The 16149-nt window shown below is 39.0% G+C and overlaps 1 protein-coding gene across 1 annotated transcript; it reads right to left on the bottom strand.

Moving 5' to 3' along the window:
- Nucleotides 1-10768: 10768 nt before the first annotated feature.
- LOC117792368 (AF4/FMR2 family member lilli) lies at nt 10769-11571 on the bottom strand. The gene is made up of 2 exons (XM_034632481.1): nt 11557-11571; nt 10769-11470 (listed from the first exon to the last, which is right to left on the bottom strand). Exons 1-2 carry the CDS (start codon nt 11569-11571, stop codon nt 10769-10771), a joined length of 717 nt encoding a protein of 238 aa, XP_034488372.1.
- Between the last annotated feature and the right edge of the window lie 4578 nt (nt 11572-16149).

Genomic DNA, 16149 nt, shown 5'->3' with positions numbered 1-16149 from the left:
TTTAATTACAAACAATCAAATCAGCTTGTTCTAGACGTTCCATGCCGCGCTTTCCCAGCAAAAGTCAGTTCACGATACATACCCAGATAAGGCAACGGGTCGCAGTCCGGTCTCAGAGACTGGGTCCGTCTACACCGTTGTAGCAAACAAGCAGCAAGGACTGTTTGTGCATTTTGCAGTGGCCGAGAGACAACGACAACACACAACACACAACGACAAAGCACAGGCACACCATCCACCATCCACACAAGGGCGCACTGTGTGTGGGTGTGTGTGTTTTTGTTTTGGCTGACCGACTGTCATCATTAGTGACCACAACAAAAGTTGACAGTGCGCTAAATGGGTACACGGTCATTCCGCTCCTCTGCGTCTCTGTCCCTTTCCCTGTCTCTGAAATATATATATATATTTGTTTAAGTCGGCACATGCTATTAAGTCATAAAAGGCGTGTCTATAAGGTACAAGCGTTAATTTGCTGAATGTGTCTCCTTTCTGCATCCTCCTAACAGACGGCGACAATCGATAAGCTCAGTGCCAACGTGGCGTATGATAAATGTCAGACGCAAAAATCGGAGCCAGTCCAAAAAGCACACTCAACAAATAACGTATTCCTGTTATTTTCCATTCATACATTTTTTGTGAAACATCTAAAAATATGAGTACTCAAACCAACAAACACCAACAAGATAAACATTTGTTATGTTCCGTACTTCATGCTGCCTACATCGTATTTGCTTATGCAAATGAAAATTTAAACTGTTTTTGATAAGAGCGTAATTTTGTATTCTCTGTTATTTTATATATTTGCCATTGGGTAATTAAATTTTTGAATACTTTTACCACAAATTTCACATCGTTTTGCAATTTTCTTAAATTACGATACAGAAAATTGTGCAAATGTAAATTTAAATAAATCATATGAAGCCTAATATTAAAATGTCAATCAATAAAATATTAAATATGAATTCAACACGAAATATATGAAATAGATATTGAAATCTGATTGCATATTGGAATTGAATGGGTAGTTATGACAGATTCGTTATCCAGCTACCTGACTGAGAATTTAAAGAGTTTATTTTAGTAGTTAATTGAAGAGTTTAACTAGATAAGCAAAAGTATGTTGTTAGTCTCATTATCCTATTACTTTAAGCAGTTTATGGAAGTACAAGAGTTGTGGTCTAAAAACGGGAAATACTGTGGGTCATTGACTGTAGGTATTAAAAGTTGTTTCCAGAAATAGCAGCTCTTGTATCTGGCTATGGCTTTGGCACCATTCCCTCTGCTATGCCACGCATCATGCGAACCTTGCGGCAAATATCCAATGTGCAGCCACAACATTTGCCACTTCGATGTTCGCGTTGTTCGCGTTGTTCGCGTTGTCGAAGCAGGTTGTGGTTGACTGGGTGTTGGGCGCATGTCCTTGGTGAAATGCAAGCTAAGCCTATGTAAAACAAAAGCTCGGCCGATGGCGTTGCCTTGTTTAGTCGACTGAAGCAAAAATATACATATATGAAACAGCAGAAAAACAACAACAAACAAAGCTCATTTACACGGGAAATAGCCAAAGTGCAAAAACCATTTAAATGCAAATTAAGCAGCAAGTGAAAACATGTGAACAGAGCTGCCATCACATACACACACACACACACACTTAACATACACCCTCATACACAACTATATATGCATAGAATGCACGCGGCTTCTACATATTTGGGTGAGTGTTAGTGCCAGTGGCTTTGGTTTCGGCTCCGACTCGGACCAAAATTTGGGTTGGGGCTGCTCTAAATGCAAAATAGTTTAGCGTCGTCAGCGCCACAACAAAATGCCTGACGGTTGGTGGTCGGCCGTACATATATTTTTTGTCCAGCCCATGCTCATGTTTAAGCCCAGGCTCGAGTCCATGTTCTGATTTGAATAAATTCATATGCATAAATGGCCACAGTTTACAGTGATTATACTATGGGGCATTGCAGTCAAAGCAGTCAACTGCACCTGACACACCCTGCTGATTGTCCAGTTGCTAATTGAGTCAAAGTTTTAATCTATACAGAGTGGATATAGTCTCTCTCTCTCTGTCTCTCTCTTGCAGGCAGTCAATAAGCTATTGCACACAATTTCTCAGGTATGCACGTCAGTCTGATGAAGCAACGTGCTGCTGCAGGTGTTGGCTAACCTGGCTTACCATTCAACGCGCTCAGCCTGACAATGTGTCATTCGCTCAGACTCAGGCATTCAGTTACTCTACCTCTTACTCAGACAAGGTGCATTCGTGTGTGCTTTCGGGCGCCAATAACCGACAATTGCACTCACCAGTTGAATGAGTCCAGTCCAGACAATGGCCTCCAGCCAGAGCCAGGTTGCCAACATGGACCGTTGACCAACTTGTATTCAAATGTTTCGAGTACGATATGCGATAGCCTTTGATTACGTTACTTCAATCGCCAGCCGGCCGATGTGAGTGTGTGTGAGTGTGTGTGTGTGTGTGTGTTGGTTTTATTTATGCGAACTAAACAAACATTCAGGCACGCACAGCTATCGATTCATCTGGGAGCAATGCCAGAGTGTTTGGCATTCTTCAGTCCCAACTATTTTCTCACATTAAGTGGAATGAGAAATTGTTCCGTTGCTTAAATAAGTATATACAGTGGCATTTAATGTACGTTCAATTTGACTCAATTGTTCTCCATGGGAGTTAACAAACACTCAATTAAATGCCAAAACTGATAGTTACATTTCTTTTCAATCTTTATAAATTCCAAATTATTATTTAAAGTGATATTTACCTGTAATTTTAGGTAATTGCCAGTTTTATTGAATTGAAATTGGTATACTATTAATGTCATCGATTGATATCATTAAGAGGGCGTCAAACAACCATTCACACTTGTTTTTGCCGACCTGTAAACCGATTTTCTATTCATTTATGTGGCAACGAACCAACTGGCAGTTTAAAGTCTATTCAAAGTATTTGTTTTGAGAGAAAATTGGTGTTTTAAACCTTTTTTCAGACTGAAAAGCTTAATACTTATGAGATTAAAACCCGACAAGTATTCAGTCATAATGTAACTTTTGATAAAAAAAAAAAGAGTTAAGTTAGTTAATAGAATTTCATAGTGTAATCAGATCAAATGAAATTAATATGTAAAATTATGGGTCTGGGTGCAAAAAGCTGGTGGTCCTGTCCAAGGGCTCTTATACTCGAATACGAGTATGCATAAAGTTGTGTCCTGCTGCAGGACCACAGTCACATAATGATTGTGCTCACAGTTCATTTGATATTAATATGGACACTCGTTTGGGCTGCTCTTGTAACTATTGTAGTTGTTGTAGTGGCTGTGGTTGTTGTTGTAGGTTGTGTGGCTGCTGCTGCTGCTGCTGCTTTTACCGCTACATATGTTTTCATTTGTTTGACGCTGACGATGACAACCCTCATCAAAAGTTGGTCCGATGACCGCTCGATTGTTCGGGCGACTGGTCAACGGCTGTTGACAGGCCACTTTGACATTGTGTGTGTGTGTGTGTGGAGTTTGTGTTTTGTGGCTATATGAGTGTGTGCGTCTGTGCTTGAACACATGTGGGAAGATGGACAGTGATATATAATTATAAGTGGGGAAAACGTAGAAAGGCAACGTCAAAGGCTAGGCAAACTTTTGATGGCACTCACGCACAATTTAACTTAATAACAGAATGAACAAAAGATTGCGATTTTCAACATAAAAGTAAACAAGTCGCATTCAGGTAATTCATTAATCAGCTTCCCTCCTGCACCCCCCTGTGTCAGTTTCAACAAAAGAGAGCAAAAACCACACGCCACATTAGACCGAAGCAATTGAAAAAAAAAAGTGAAAAATAAAATGAGTGATAAATAAGGTGAAAAAGTCAATGAAAATCAAGTGCTCAAGAGCCCAAAAGAAAAAGCTATGTATGTATGTATGACGACTGGGAAATACAGAGCACACTTCACAGCACATACAACTGTCATTTGTAGTAATTGAAATGCTGTCGAACAAAGCAAAAAAGCAACTATAGAAAATGCCAAGGGGTGCAGAGTTGGAGCTAGGCGTTGTCGGTCTCGTAGCACCAGAATGATTTCTAGCTATACAAACTGACTTCCGCAGTGACTGCCAGACGAACAGGCGAACAGGCGAACAGCAATGCCAACAACAACAACAACAAGAACAACAACAGTGGATGCACATCAGATGTAGCCTCCATTCAGAGACGACATGTCGAGCATGTGTTGAATACGTGTTTAACACTGCCAAACGGCGACGACGCCATCACTTGTACTTGTACTTGTACTTGTGCTAGTAATTGTATTGTATGCCATTTGTGCACCACAGCCAAAGCCACGGCCAAAATCAGCAACAACTTGCCACCGTTGAGGGAGCGTGTAAAATCATGCGGGGTCTGGCAACCATGATTTGAAAGGGGTTGCGCTCGGTACTGGGCTACGTCTTCGGGCATTAAACGCCCTCGCGGCTTTCATGTGAATTCTGAATGACGCTAATGCAGCTTAGCTGGAATCTGAGAGCATCACACACTCACACACATACAAACACATGGCCTAGGAGCAATCGATGCACATAGACAGCCGCAGGCGTCCAAATATGTGGCATGTACGACATATATACATATGTAGTTTTTTATTGCATTTCTATAGCTGCGTATTTTTTTGTATAATGTGCTGTTCATGTATGCGTCTGTTGCACATGAAAGACTTTAAAGCCACAGGCTATAAAATAAGCACGCAATAGTGTGGCAGCCAGGTACGGCAACACCTCGTATACGCAACTTTAGCTAATTGCTGTATTTATATGATTGCCGTTGCATGTGTGGCACCATTTATGTCTGCTGCAAGCGATTAAACAGATAAATGCAATTACAAAGGTCACGTTATCAAATGCAGCTACACAGTTGAAATGTTTGTTAAGTGCAAAAATAGAGAGAATAAATTATAATAAAATTTGTGAAATATTTATTTTAAATGTTATATATAATAAAACGAGTGATTCATAAGTATTTAAAATATTATGCAAATTTTTTAAATATATTTTATTGCAAAATACTTTCAGATCAAATGCAAGAATTTCAGCTGAATCCTTGAAAGCTTTACATTGTGAACATATTTCTGACAGCATTGGCTGCAGCTCTCGAGTAGCTTTTACTGTTGCTGCCGCCCCTCACCTCCAGCTGCAGTTTTAAAACTTTAACAAAAGTTACACTCACACACACACACATCCACACACAACATTGACCAGCATGTCCCTTTGGCAATGGCTTTGGTTTCAGGCAATTCGATTCAGCTCGTTTCGTCTCTTTCTCGTTTGCTTAAAATGAGTGTGCATGTGTGTGTGTGTGTGAATCGAGCCAGACCTTATGTCCACATGTATTCAGTATTCAATACCCCCTCTTGTGTGCGTGCCTAGCGCAGCTGTCGCGTGTTGCCAATATTTTACGTTAATTAAATAAACGAAATTGAATTTAAAGCAAATCAAACACATTCGCTCAACTAAGAAACGGGCATAAAACAAGCAGATAAAATATAAACAAACTGAATTATGCTATATCCTAACTCGAAATCAAATCATATTCAGCAATAATATTTTTCTACAATTTGTATGTTCAATAATAAATTGTCATTTATTTTTTTTACAACCATGACACAAAAGTATTTCATTCTGCATACTATATATATCGTTTAATAAATTCGTCGAGACTAAAACTGTTAAATTTTCTTATTCACCATGAATTAAATGTTTTAATAATTAATAAACAACGGTGGAGGCAATTAATAAAATTATAATTGAAAAGCAATAAATATGAATAACTAAATAATAGATTTTCTCATTTAAATTTAAGTGATTAAAATTGTTGTTCTCCAATTACTGATTAAATAATAATAACTTTTCAAATGTATCTGTGATGCACATACAAAGACAAATATGTGAACGTTTCACTTTGATTGACACTTAATTTTCCATTTCAATTCTCTTATGTTAAAAGTGAATTTAAAATGACTTAAAAACAAACACATACTTCTAGAAACCTCAAAAGGATGTTATAACTTGTGCATTTGCTAACTGAAATGCAATTCGCAAAGTTGCTGCCGTAATTTGATTTACCAATGCACAGCTGCAAGTGGAAATAGAATTGGAAGTGCGAATGCGAATGCGAATTCGAATGCAACTGTGTGAATGCTCGAATGCACTCAAACACTTTTGTTGCTTCGACGGATTTCAATAATGCAGCTCAACTTTGAGGCGGGTTGAGCTTACAAAAAAGTGGGAAAGAAGAAAATAAAAGGGAAACTGTCTAGTTGGTCTCTCAATGCGCAACGATTTGCTCCTGTTGGCCATGGCAACGGTCAGATAGACAATTGATGCCGTGCATGGGTTAGCATTCATGTTAAATGCTGCCAGTTGGAAAACGTGACTCCTGTACACTTGGTATATGGACCATGGACCTTCCACTTCGATAAGGCATTCCATACTTAGGCATTCGATATTTAAGTGTGTGTGCATGTGTGTTTGTGTGTGTGTCTGGGTGTGTGATTGCACACATTCAATTGGATATTCAAATAATTTGAAATCGCATTTGTCTGCGCGTGCAGGTGAAACTATCACGTCCACATTTTGCACTTAAAGCCAATGATTTGGATGAGTTATTTAACGCTTAAGTAAATTTAATAAAAGTCATATACGAGAACGGGTTCAACTCGCACATGGACCTCACCCCTTTACTGTCACAGACAGAATGCCATTTGGGTTTTCAATTAAATTTATGGCTAGCAAAAGCCATGGACGTCTCTCCGCTTCACTTTAATACCGCACAACTGGCAACTGGCAATTGGTTACTGGTAACTGGTAACTGGCAAAGTTCATTTTGGCGTAAAGGACGAAAATCGATTAGATTCAAATCTTTTAATAAGTTTCATTTCCGTTTTGTGTTGGCTTTCGTTCATGCGCTGTCTATGTCGACCCAGCTTTTCCGACCCATTCACCACACCTATGCACACATATACGTATTTTTCTGTATCTGTATCTGTGTGTACGTGTACCTGTTTGTGTGGGTATTTACTTTGTGGCTTTAAGTTTTGGTACACTCTATTAGCTGTACGAGTCAGAGTATGAGTATATGTATTTGCTCGCGATATGGAAATTGCGGTTAAATTGCTGCCATAAATGTTTGGGGCCGAACGAACGACGATTGTCGACGTTCAAGAGGTTGCTAAGCAAATTAGGCCAACATAGTATTATGGCCAACACACGCACACACATACCTACTCATGAAATGACTGCCTGCGATTGACGATTGGCCTGTCGGACAAACAGAATCGCTTTGCATCGATTGTTGGATATTTGGTTATTCGGTTATATGCTTGCCACAATACAAATGCGATAATGATTATGTCGCCGTAGTTGTTGTTGTAACTGGGGTTGTGCCACGCCGGCAACAGCAACAGATAATCAACAGCAACCAACACTTCGAATCGTCCACCCCTCCAACTGCCCCTCGTTGTGGCACCCATTCATATTTGATAAGCCAGTCAGGCGGTATAAGCCACGTGTGGCATTTTCGAATTGAAACATTCTAGGTGTATGAAATATAATTGCCCGCAGGTCGAAGCATATAATCAGTCAATCAAAGCAGAGAAGTATGTATATATATTTATACATATGTACAGTTAAGAGTCTTGGCTTGGTCGAACAGTCAAGGCTGACCACAATTCGCTTGACAGCTGAGAACAAAATCACCTTTCAAAATCAATTTGTGCTTTCCAAACAAAAGGGATAATGATACACAGAATCAAGCTGAACAAAACCCTGCCAGTTCATTACAACACACACGCACATGCACAAAGGCATACACACATATGCATACAATCACATACACACACACACACACACATCCCAAACAGACATCGATTCTGAGTGGCGCTTTCAACGATTTTTGGTTTGTCTTTTTGGTCGTCTTAGGGCCGTGCGGCCTTTCTTTCATTTCAGGTGGCTTAATTGGCTGTGAGATGACAAAAGCACCGCAAACACACCCACACCCACACACACACTCACACTCGCACACACCGCCATAAGTGACTATAGACACACCTTTGTTAAAGCTAACTCGATTCCCAAATCATTTACAGTGAATTTAGAAGTGTGAGTTTTTTGGATATACATAATTTGTTTTAGCTGAATACCACAATAATTTTATATATTATCGAATGCCATTAAATTTGCAGAATATATAAATTGAATTAGTTTAGTGTTTTCTTTTCTGCACACAACAATTATTTCATTGTTTTAATCTCTTCTAACTGAAATGAAATTTTCCAAAACAATTTCCTATTCCAAGTGAATGATGTCAATAGACGGCCCCAGGCCAAAGTTCTGTCTAATTCTGATTTCTTTTGTTGCTTTTACTCCACTTCGCACTTTTGTTTTGTTGCCGTAAAAGCTTTTGTCACATTAACGACATAAGCAGTGACAGTTAGAGAAGTCAGGACACAGGACACGCAAGCACACTCTTTGTACTTGATCACGTTACCTTGCTTTTAATTTGACCTGGCTTTAATCTATTTTTTCCCCAAATATATGTACTTTTCTGTCCCTCAATTCTTTAATGAACATAAATATATGTAATCATGTCTCAGCGTGTGTATAAATGAAAATTAAATAACAATTAAAAATAATCGATATGCTTGTCCGGAGTCCGGACCAGCAATGAGCGTCAATGTTGCCTCAATCCTAGACAATTAAATTTAGAACCGAAGTCCGAAGTCCCAAAACAATAACAATTATTCACAACGGATTATAGCTGTTGGCAACACGTCGGCACTTGGCCAACATTTTTTGTTGCTGCTGCAAATTACAAATCCCATTGGCCCACTGTTGCCACCGTTGCCGTCAGTTGCTGTGGATCTAGTTGTTGTTGCTGTTGTTGTAGTTGTTGTTGTTTGCTTAAAACCGCAGCGCAAACTGTTTGTTTAATTAAATTGCAAAGGGCGAACGTTTACTTTCTCCTGGCTGTGTTGAAAATCATGAACACCACAATACTTACCACTCATATGTATTAATTGAATAAGAATTGTACTGAAATCCAATATAATTTTAGTCTACCCTCCTCTGTCCATATAGAGTCCCTGCAGATCCTTAGCTGTCTAAGGGCCATTTTGTTTTACATCCAAAGCGCTTCATTTTTATTTGCGCTTCTTTCGTTTTATTTTCATTATTTACTATTATTTCACTTTGCTTTTAAACTACAACGTATACGTGTTGGCTGCCTTGTAGTGGCAACATAATTGCAATGCCACGCCCTTACGCCCACATTGGGCGATGACGACGCACGCCAAGGCAATTGAAATTGAAACCGCTTCATGCGGCAGCTTTGTCTTCTGTTCCAGCCAAGGATATGCTCTAAGCTCTCTATCGTTTTCACCTTTCAACGCGTTGAGTTTTTAGGATATATTGAAAGTCTTCGCTAATCACAGCTCTGTATTTATTGGAATCAATGTTCTGCTTTGGGTCAAGTTTCAATTTGTAAACTCTCAATACAAACTGGAAATGATTATTCCACTCATACTCGTTTATTCAATTATTCACAAATCAGTTTGGCTGTTGCCATTGGCAACCTGGAAACCCATTTGATATATATGTATTATGACAAGCATTCAAGACTGCAATCACAATCCTGGGCTCAATTATAAGCCATTTTAATAAATCAGCTCAATACAGAATTATATTATAGTTTATTTGTTATCTCATCTATTTAATAATATAGCATTTTTAATGCATATTTAGATTCTTGGGAAACTGTTAAATTACATTCTTTAAATAAAATAATATAATCATGTCTTACTATGCAGTTAATAATCAAGCTATTGCAGAAAAATAATTCTTAGTATTATAAATAATTTTAAACCAGAATATGAATGTTCAAAGAGAAAACATGCGCAGCTCCAGGCTAATTTAGGTTTCAAGTTTCCGCTTCCCTGTAAGGAAAAAAGTATATTTCCTAACTGGTTCTTTGGCTGTTACAGTGCATGTTAGTCCTGGGGGACTATGCTTTAAGCCTCGAGCAGATAATACTTTACTTTGAGATAACTTGAAGCAGAAATAAGTCATGGAAGAACTCGACTAAAAGTTGTTACTTATTCATTTGTTCTTACTGCCTCCTTTCTTCCCTTTTCCATTCTAAGAATGCCTCTTTCTCTGATTAGGAATCAAGGACATAAGCTTCTTCAAAGGCATCATAATTCATCAAAACTTTTTCATATGGTCTACATGGAAATACACATCTTGATCTGGGCTGGTCTTTTACAATCTGAAAAAATTTGGATCAAATCGGTTTTAGTACAATAACTTTTTTGTTATTTAAGATATTTTAACCAATCTGACTAAATATGCATTCAAGTTGATCTTAACGGATTTTTATCTTTATAAAGAATGAAACACAAATACAAATTACCCGTTAAATTAAAAACGAAAAGAAACTAAGATACCTCAAAAATTTTAACGAATTTAAGTCAACCTTAAGCGACCTTTAATATAAAGTATACCCCTATTAGTTGTCGCCTACGAATTCTGTGAGCTCATGGGATACGTCAACTTCAAACAAAATTGAATACCTAGGGCATTCTTGGAAGTTCAGGAAACGTTTTGTAACAAAAATCTTATTTTATTAATATCAATGAGTAAGAACTAACATATATACATATGGATATGGGACTAAGGCAACCTACTTACAAGTATAATTAGCAAATGTTCTACGCTGCAGGCAAATACTTTGCCCCAGAGGCAGCATGAGCTTGGGATTGAGCTCCTCCAACATCTGCGGCATTAGGTGCTGAGCTAAAGTCCAACACGGGTGCCACGCCCTCATTGGAGCTACGCGAGCTGCCGCCCAGTGCATCGAATTGCTGCTGGATGAGTTGCTGTGCCCGCACAGCATCCTCGGGAGTGCGATACTTGACGAAGTGCACCTCAGGCTTATGGGCCTGGCTCTGATTCTCGTGCTGCAGACGCTGAGCCAACTCACCGACATCTGCTTGTTTGGTCAATACATAGATGGCCGTGCGCTGTTCACTTGACTGTTTGGCCAGCTGGAGTGCAGCATTGGTGAGTCCTTGGTGCTCTGGTGACTTGATGAAAAGCACTCGAAGATTGCGCTTCAGCATGTTGGCTATGTTCTGTGTAGCCTCTGGATCGGCAAACTCCTCCTCGGGTGCGGAATATGTGAAGAACTCCTTGTTGAATTCATCGCTCACCAGTTGCTGTTGCTGTTGCTGCTCATGTTGCTGCTGGTGCTGTTGCTGTTGCTGCTGTTGCTGTTGTGTCTGTAGTTGCTTATCCCTGGCACTGAATCCTGTTGCCTCGTTATCAATTAGCTCAGCAAAGCGACGGTCAACAGCCGTCTGGTAATTGTAGCCCAACTTTGCCGCGCTTGAAGCAGCAACCAGCCAGAGTAACTAGAAGATACAAACACGCAGCAGTTAGTTGTGTTTCACAATCCATGGTGTAAGGGATTTGGGTTTCCCATTTCCTAATTACTTACCAGAAATCCACGCATCATGAGCTTAAATGGCTGTTGTTGTTGTTGTTGTGAGCGGGTCTGTTGCGTGCTACTCAAAGTTGCAAACTGGCGTGGAGTGTTGAAGGTTTGCTGATTTTTATACGCTGTTTGAATTTCGCTGGGCCAAACCGAAAGAGTGAAAATTCGAAAATTGTAACTATGATAAATGATGCGAACTCTTACAATATGCCAACGATTTGGCTAAAGATTCGGTTTCAGTTTCAGTTTTAGCTTCCAGCTTCCATTTTGATGTCGTGCTCGATTTCAGCTGTTGCAATCAAATAACAAAATACAACACAACGCAACACAACACAACAGCTCGCAGTTAATCAAAGATAAATGAGCATTTAAGCGTTAACACTACGCCTCGAGGCTGCCCCATTGGGGCGTTGGTTGCCGCGCTGTTACATAAACTCCAAGTCGCCCAAAACTACTCGTGTTTCGGCGGTTAAACTACAAAGCGACTCGCATGCCACTGAAACTATGCGGAAATATGCATAATTAATTAATTAGTCAAAAGGCAAAGAGGTAAGCAGACAAACAAGCCGGCTAAATAATATTGATATTGATTTTTATTTTGACTTTGATTTTAATTTTGACTTTGCGTATCTTACGATAGATTGCAACAACTAAGGGCATAGTGCCACTTGTAACTATTTAAGCCACTTAAGGCAAGTATTTAAACCAAAGTGCTGGGCCAAACAACTGACCAGGCATAATATGGTCAAGACAACTGGCTAAGAGCAACAAATTGGCACATCGTCTTGGCAACAAATGCGCTTATATTAGGCATAAATGGGTCCTTGGAGACTTGCACTACATAAACACTGCTGCATAAATAATATTTAACTATAGAGAGAACAGAGAGAGGGGGAGAGAGAGGGAGAGAGAGAGAGAGCAGGAACACACTCTGGAACTGTCTCTGTCTGATGCTTAATATTGTTTTCAGGCTATGCTAGGTAATTGTCTTGATTGCCACACATAAATCTGATTACGTATACATGTATAAGTGTTTGTGTACGTGTGTGTGCGTGTTCTAATTGATAATGGTACGGACAGTCCACAGTCAAACTGCTACTTAGCTGTCAATGCAAATTCATCATAAACACGCCAAGACTGGCAGCAGGATTTAGAATGTATCTGCTCAGATTTATAGGTCCAAATGGGCAAACAATTCTATCATTGTCCTTCACAAACAAGAAGAGCAACAAGCTAGACCGAGTCCACTCTCAATGCCTATTTATGCACATAATGAGATACCATGCATCAGACAAGGATACAGCAGCTGACATTGCACAGTGGGACTACGGGCTAAAAAGTATGAGAAAAATATAAATTTAAAAATTTTTTAAAAACATTTTAAAAATTATAATAAGTTGACAAGGGTATTATCAGTAAACCAATTTAAATGTATTTTCCTTAACCAATTTGAACAATTCCATTTATCAGGGGTGACACAGTATTTAGAACCAAAAATGTCACTGAATATATGTTTTTATTAGTATAAGATGAATGATTTTGACTAAAAACATAGTGGTGATCTCCACTGTCCAACGGCGTGTGATCATTTATGGGAGCATTTTGTGCACGGCTGCCATTATCCATTGCCATGGACCTCTGGGGCAGCATTTCCATTTATAAATTCCCACAATTTGTTAAAATACAATATCATAAGTAAAATTTTGTCACAGCCTCAAGGCGCAAGTCCGCTTAATTTAATCACTTTTGTTGCGAGGCAGCAAATAGCAAATCGCAAATAGATAAAGAGAAATGACAACAAACTCAACATAGCAAAGCTGTGGGGGGGAAGATAGACCCAAAAGTTTTTTAGACTGTTGCTGGGGCACCTGTCAAGCCATTGATATAAACACCCGCCAAAAGCTGCGTGTCCAAAGTTAAATAACATGGCCTAGGGTCACGTTGCCAGGTGCTTGTTTTTCTCGTCTTTACTGTGGCAGCTCTCATTCCAGTTGCTTGTTTATCTTTTGGTCAAACGCAAACAAAACTAAGCTAAAACAATAACAAAAGGCAACAAAAAACGACAGTTGTTTGCGAGATGACGATGTCTAAATATCCTTACTTATAAGAAGTATCGATGTTTCTTTAATTAACTATTTAAATGTAGCATCGATCTGAGCTTTAATAGACTATTTCCACAACAGCACATTTGGCACATTCGACGCCATTTTCATCATTCAGACCGAATCTGGACTTCATTTCAGTACAAAATCCGAATCACGCTCATACAACTTAACTTTATTCCTCTTCTTCATATTTTAACATTGCATTCTTATGCTTACAGCTGACTATCGATAAGTCATCGGCGTCAGTGCTGCATAACGTGATTAAATACTATGATATGTTAAATACAATATGTTTACTTAATAATTATTGTTGCACATGTTATTATACTATACTATACTATTACAACATTATTTTCAGCTTTTTATAATTTTTTCACAGAAAACGAAAAGCTGATTTATTACGGGTGAATGACAAATGTTTTAACAGTTTCACATTTGGTCATGGAAAGCCAAAAATCTGGCACATTCAAATGTGAGCAAATGTGGCAAATGTGAGTGGTCGTGAATAGAAGCTTGTGACAAGCACATTACAAATCTCATGACAAAATGAATATACCCTCACGGCCAGGATGTGGCAACAGTCCAAAGTTGCCAAGAAATCGACGAGCGTTAAAGTAAATTATAAGATTTTATTTGGGCCAGGCATATTGGCTGTTTATCGATTCGAACTGCCAATTGAAGTGGACTGGGTAATTGATAGCGGCGTGTGCGGTGTTAATTAAAATTTTAGAAGCCACGCGTAAAGCCCTTGCTTGGCTTGCCTATAAATCATGACATCAACAGCAACAGGGAAAAACAAGCTGGATTCATATAAACATACGAGTATACATAAGTATATAGCTAATCAAGGCAATAACAGGGATTAAGCACATAAACCATTATGGTTATTAAGCACTTGCTTTTCGGTCAAAGGTTACCAAGTGTGCCATAATTACACACACACACACACCTACAAATACAAATACAAATATGCATGTGGTATGTATTGTCATTTGGCTGGCAAGTGGCCAAAACAATTGCAATTGAGTGGTGGCCACAATTGTTTAGCGAAGTGGTCTGGCTTTGCTCTTGGGCCCATATTGCGGATCAATTAAAATGCAATTATCAACAAATTACAAATGACTGGCGATTGACAATTGTGTCTGTCGCAGGTCAAAGTGCGTTAGCCCAATTTTGTCGTGGCAAAAACTGGCCAAAATTAAGCATTAATTTTAATGAACTTCAAGCGTCGCGTCGCGACTTGGACAGCGAATTGGACTGTGACTGCGACTCGACACACGCGACCTCAGGCAGTTCATTAAAGTGTCAAATACTCTGCCTCGCAGACATGACCCAAAGCTGGAGACGACCCCTCGCTTCCCCCTCTAGATAAAGATAAAAAGTTGTTTAAAAGCAATAGAGAACAACGAACAGCAGCGTATAAGAGACATGATGACAAACCTGTTGCCTGTTGCTGCTGACGAATGAATTCTGCTAACGCCCCAACTGACCCGGGCCAAGTTAGCTGTCATTATTAACGTGTCATAAATCAAAAACTTGTTACTTGTTGCCAACTTATTTGCATGTCTGCAACGACAACAACAACAACAACGACAACTGAACTCATATTTATGTTCAACCACTTCCAACTTGTTATAAGTAATAATCTTCTCTATTAAAGTTTAGCCATCAGTCTAATTGCGCATACGCAGTGTGTGCACAGTGAGCAAACGTCTCGGCTAAAGATGATTGATGATGCAGTCACATACGCCAATTACAAATTGCAACTGGCTCCAAACTTTGGCAAAAACATCCACTTAAGTATACTTAGTAAAGCTGAAACTGCCATTTAATGGGCTGAACCAAATGATATGCAAAATTTGACAAGCAAAGTAAATGAGTAGCAAATTCGTTTTGTTTTCCATTTCACTATTCATTGGCATTTTAAAGATCGAGCCTAAAATTATGCCAGCCGCAGGCTTCATTGACAGACCAACATCATCGTCATCCTCAACGCCAACACCAAAGATATTGACGTAAAAGTAAAACCGGGCCCAGACCCCAAGTAGCTGCCGCCTCTGCCTGTCTTGAACGCTAAAAACAATTAGTATGACAATTTATCATATGCCCGCAGCCAAATGATTTATGAAGGCGCAGGCTGCCTGTCATACTACCAATAGCAGTAATATTCGTAGCTTGCCCATTTCGGCCCACAAGCGTTTTGTGTAGGCCGCATTTTTATTTGTTTTTGCGGGTGCGTCCGATGTTTGCTCATTTCCTTCCTTCCTTTTTGCTGCCTTTGCGTTGTGCAATTTATAGTTAATAAACATTTCCGGCAACTAAAACTTTCCGCGCCTTTTTGGATACACCCCCCTTAAGCGAAAATATCGTCTAATAAGTTTACTTCCCGTACTCATTCTACAAAAATTATAAAATGTATAAAGAGATATTTTTATTTAAACTTAATTTAAAAAAAAAAAACAGTAAAATTAAAAAAAAAAAAGGGGTGGTG

The sequence above is a fragment of the Drosophila innubila genome (assembly GCF_004354385.1).
Source record: "Drosophila innubila isolate TH190305 chromosome 3R unlocalized genomic scaffold, UK_Dinn_1.0 2_E_3R, whole genome shotgun sequence".
Classification (NCBI taxonomy): domain Eukaryota; kingdom Metazoa; phylum Arthropoda; class Insecta; order Diptera; family Drosophilidae; genus Drosophila; species Drosophila innubila.
This window is presented reverse-complemented; position numbering and strand designations above follow the sequence as displayed.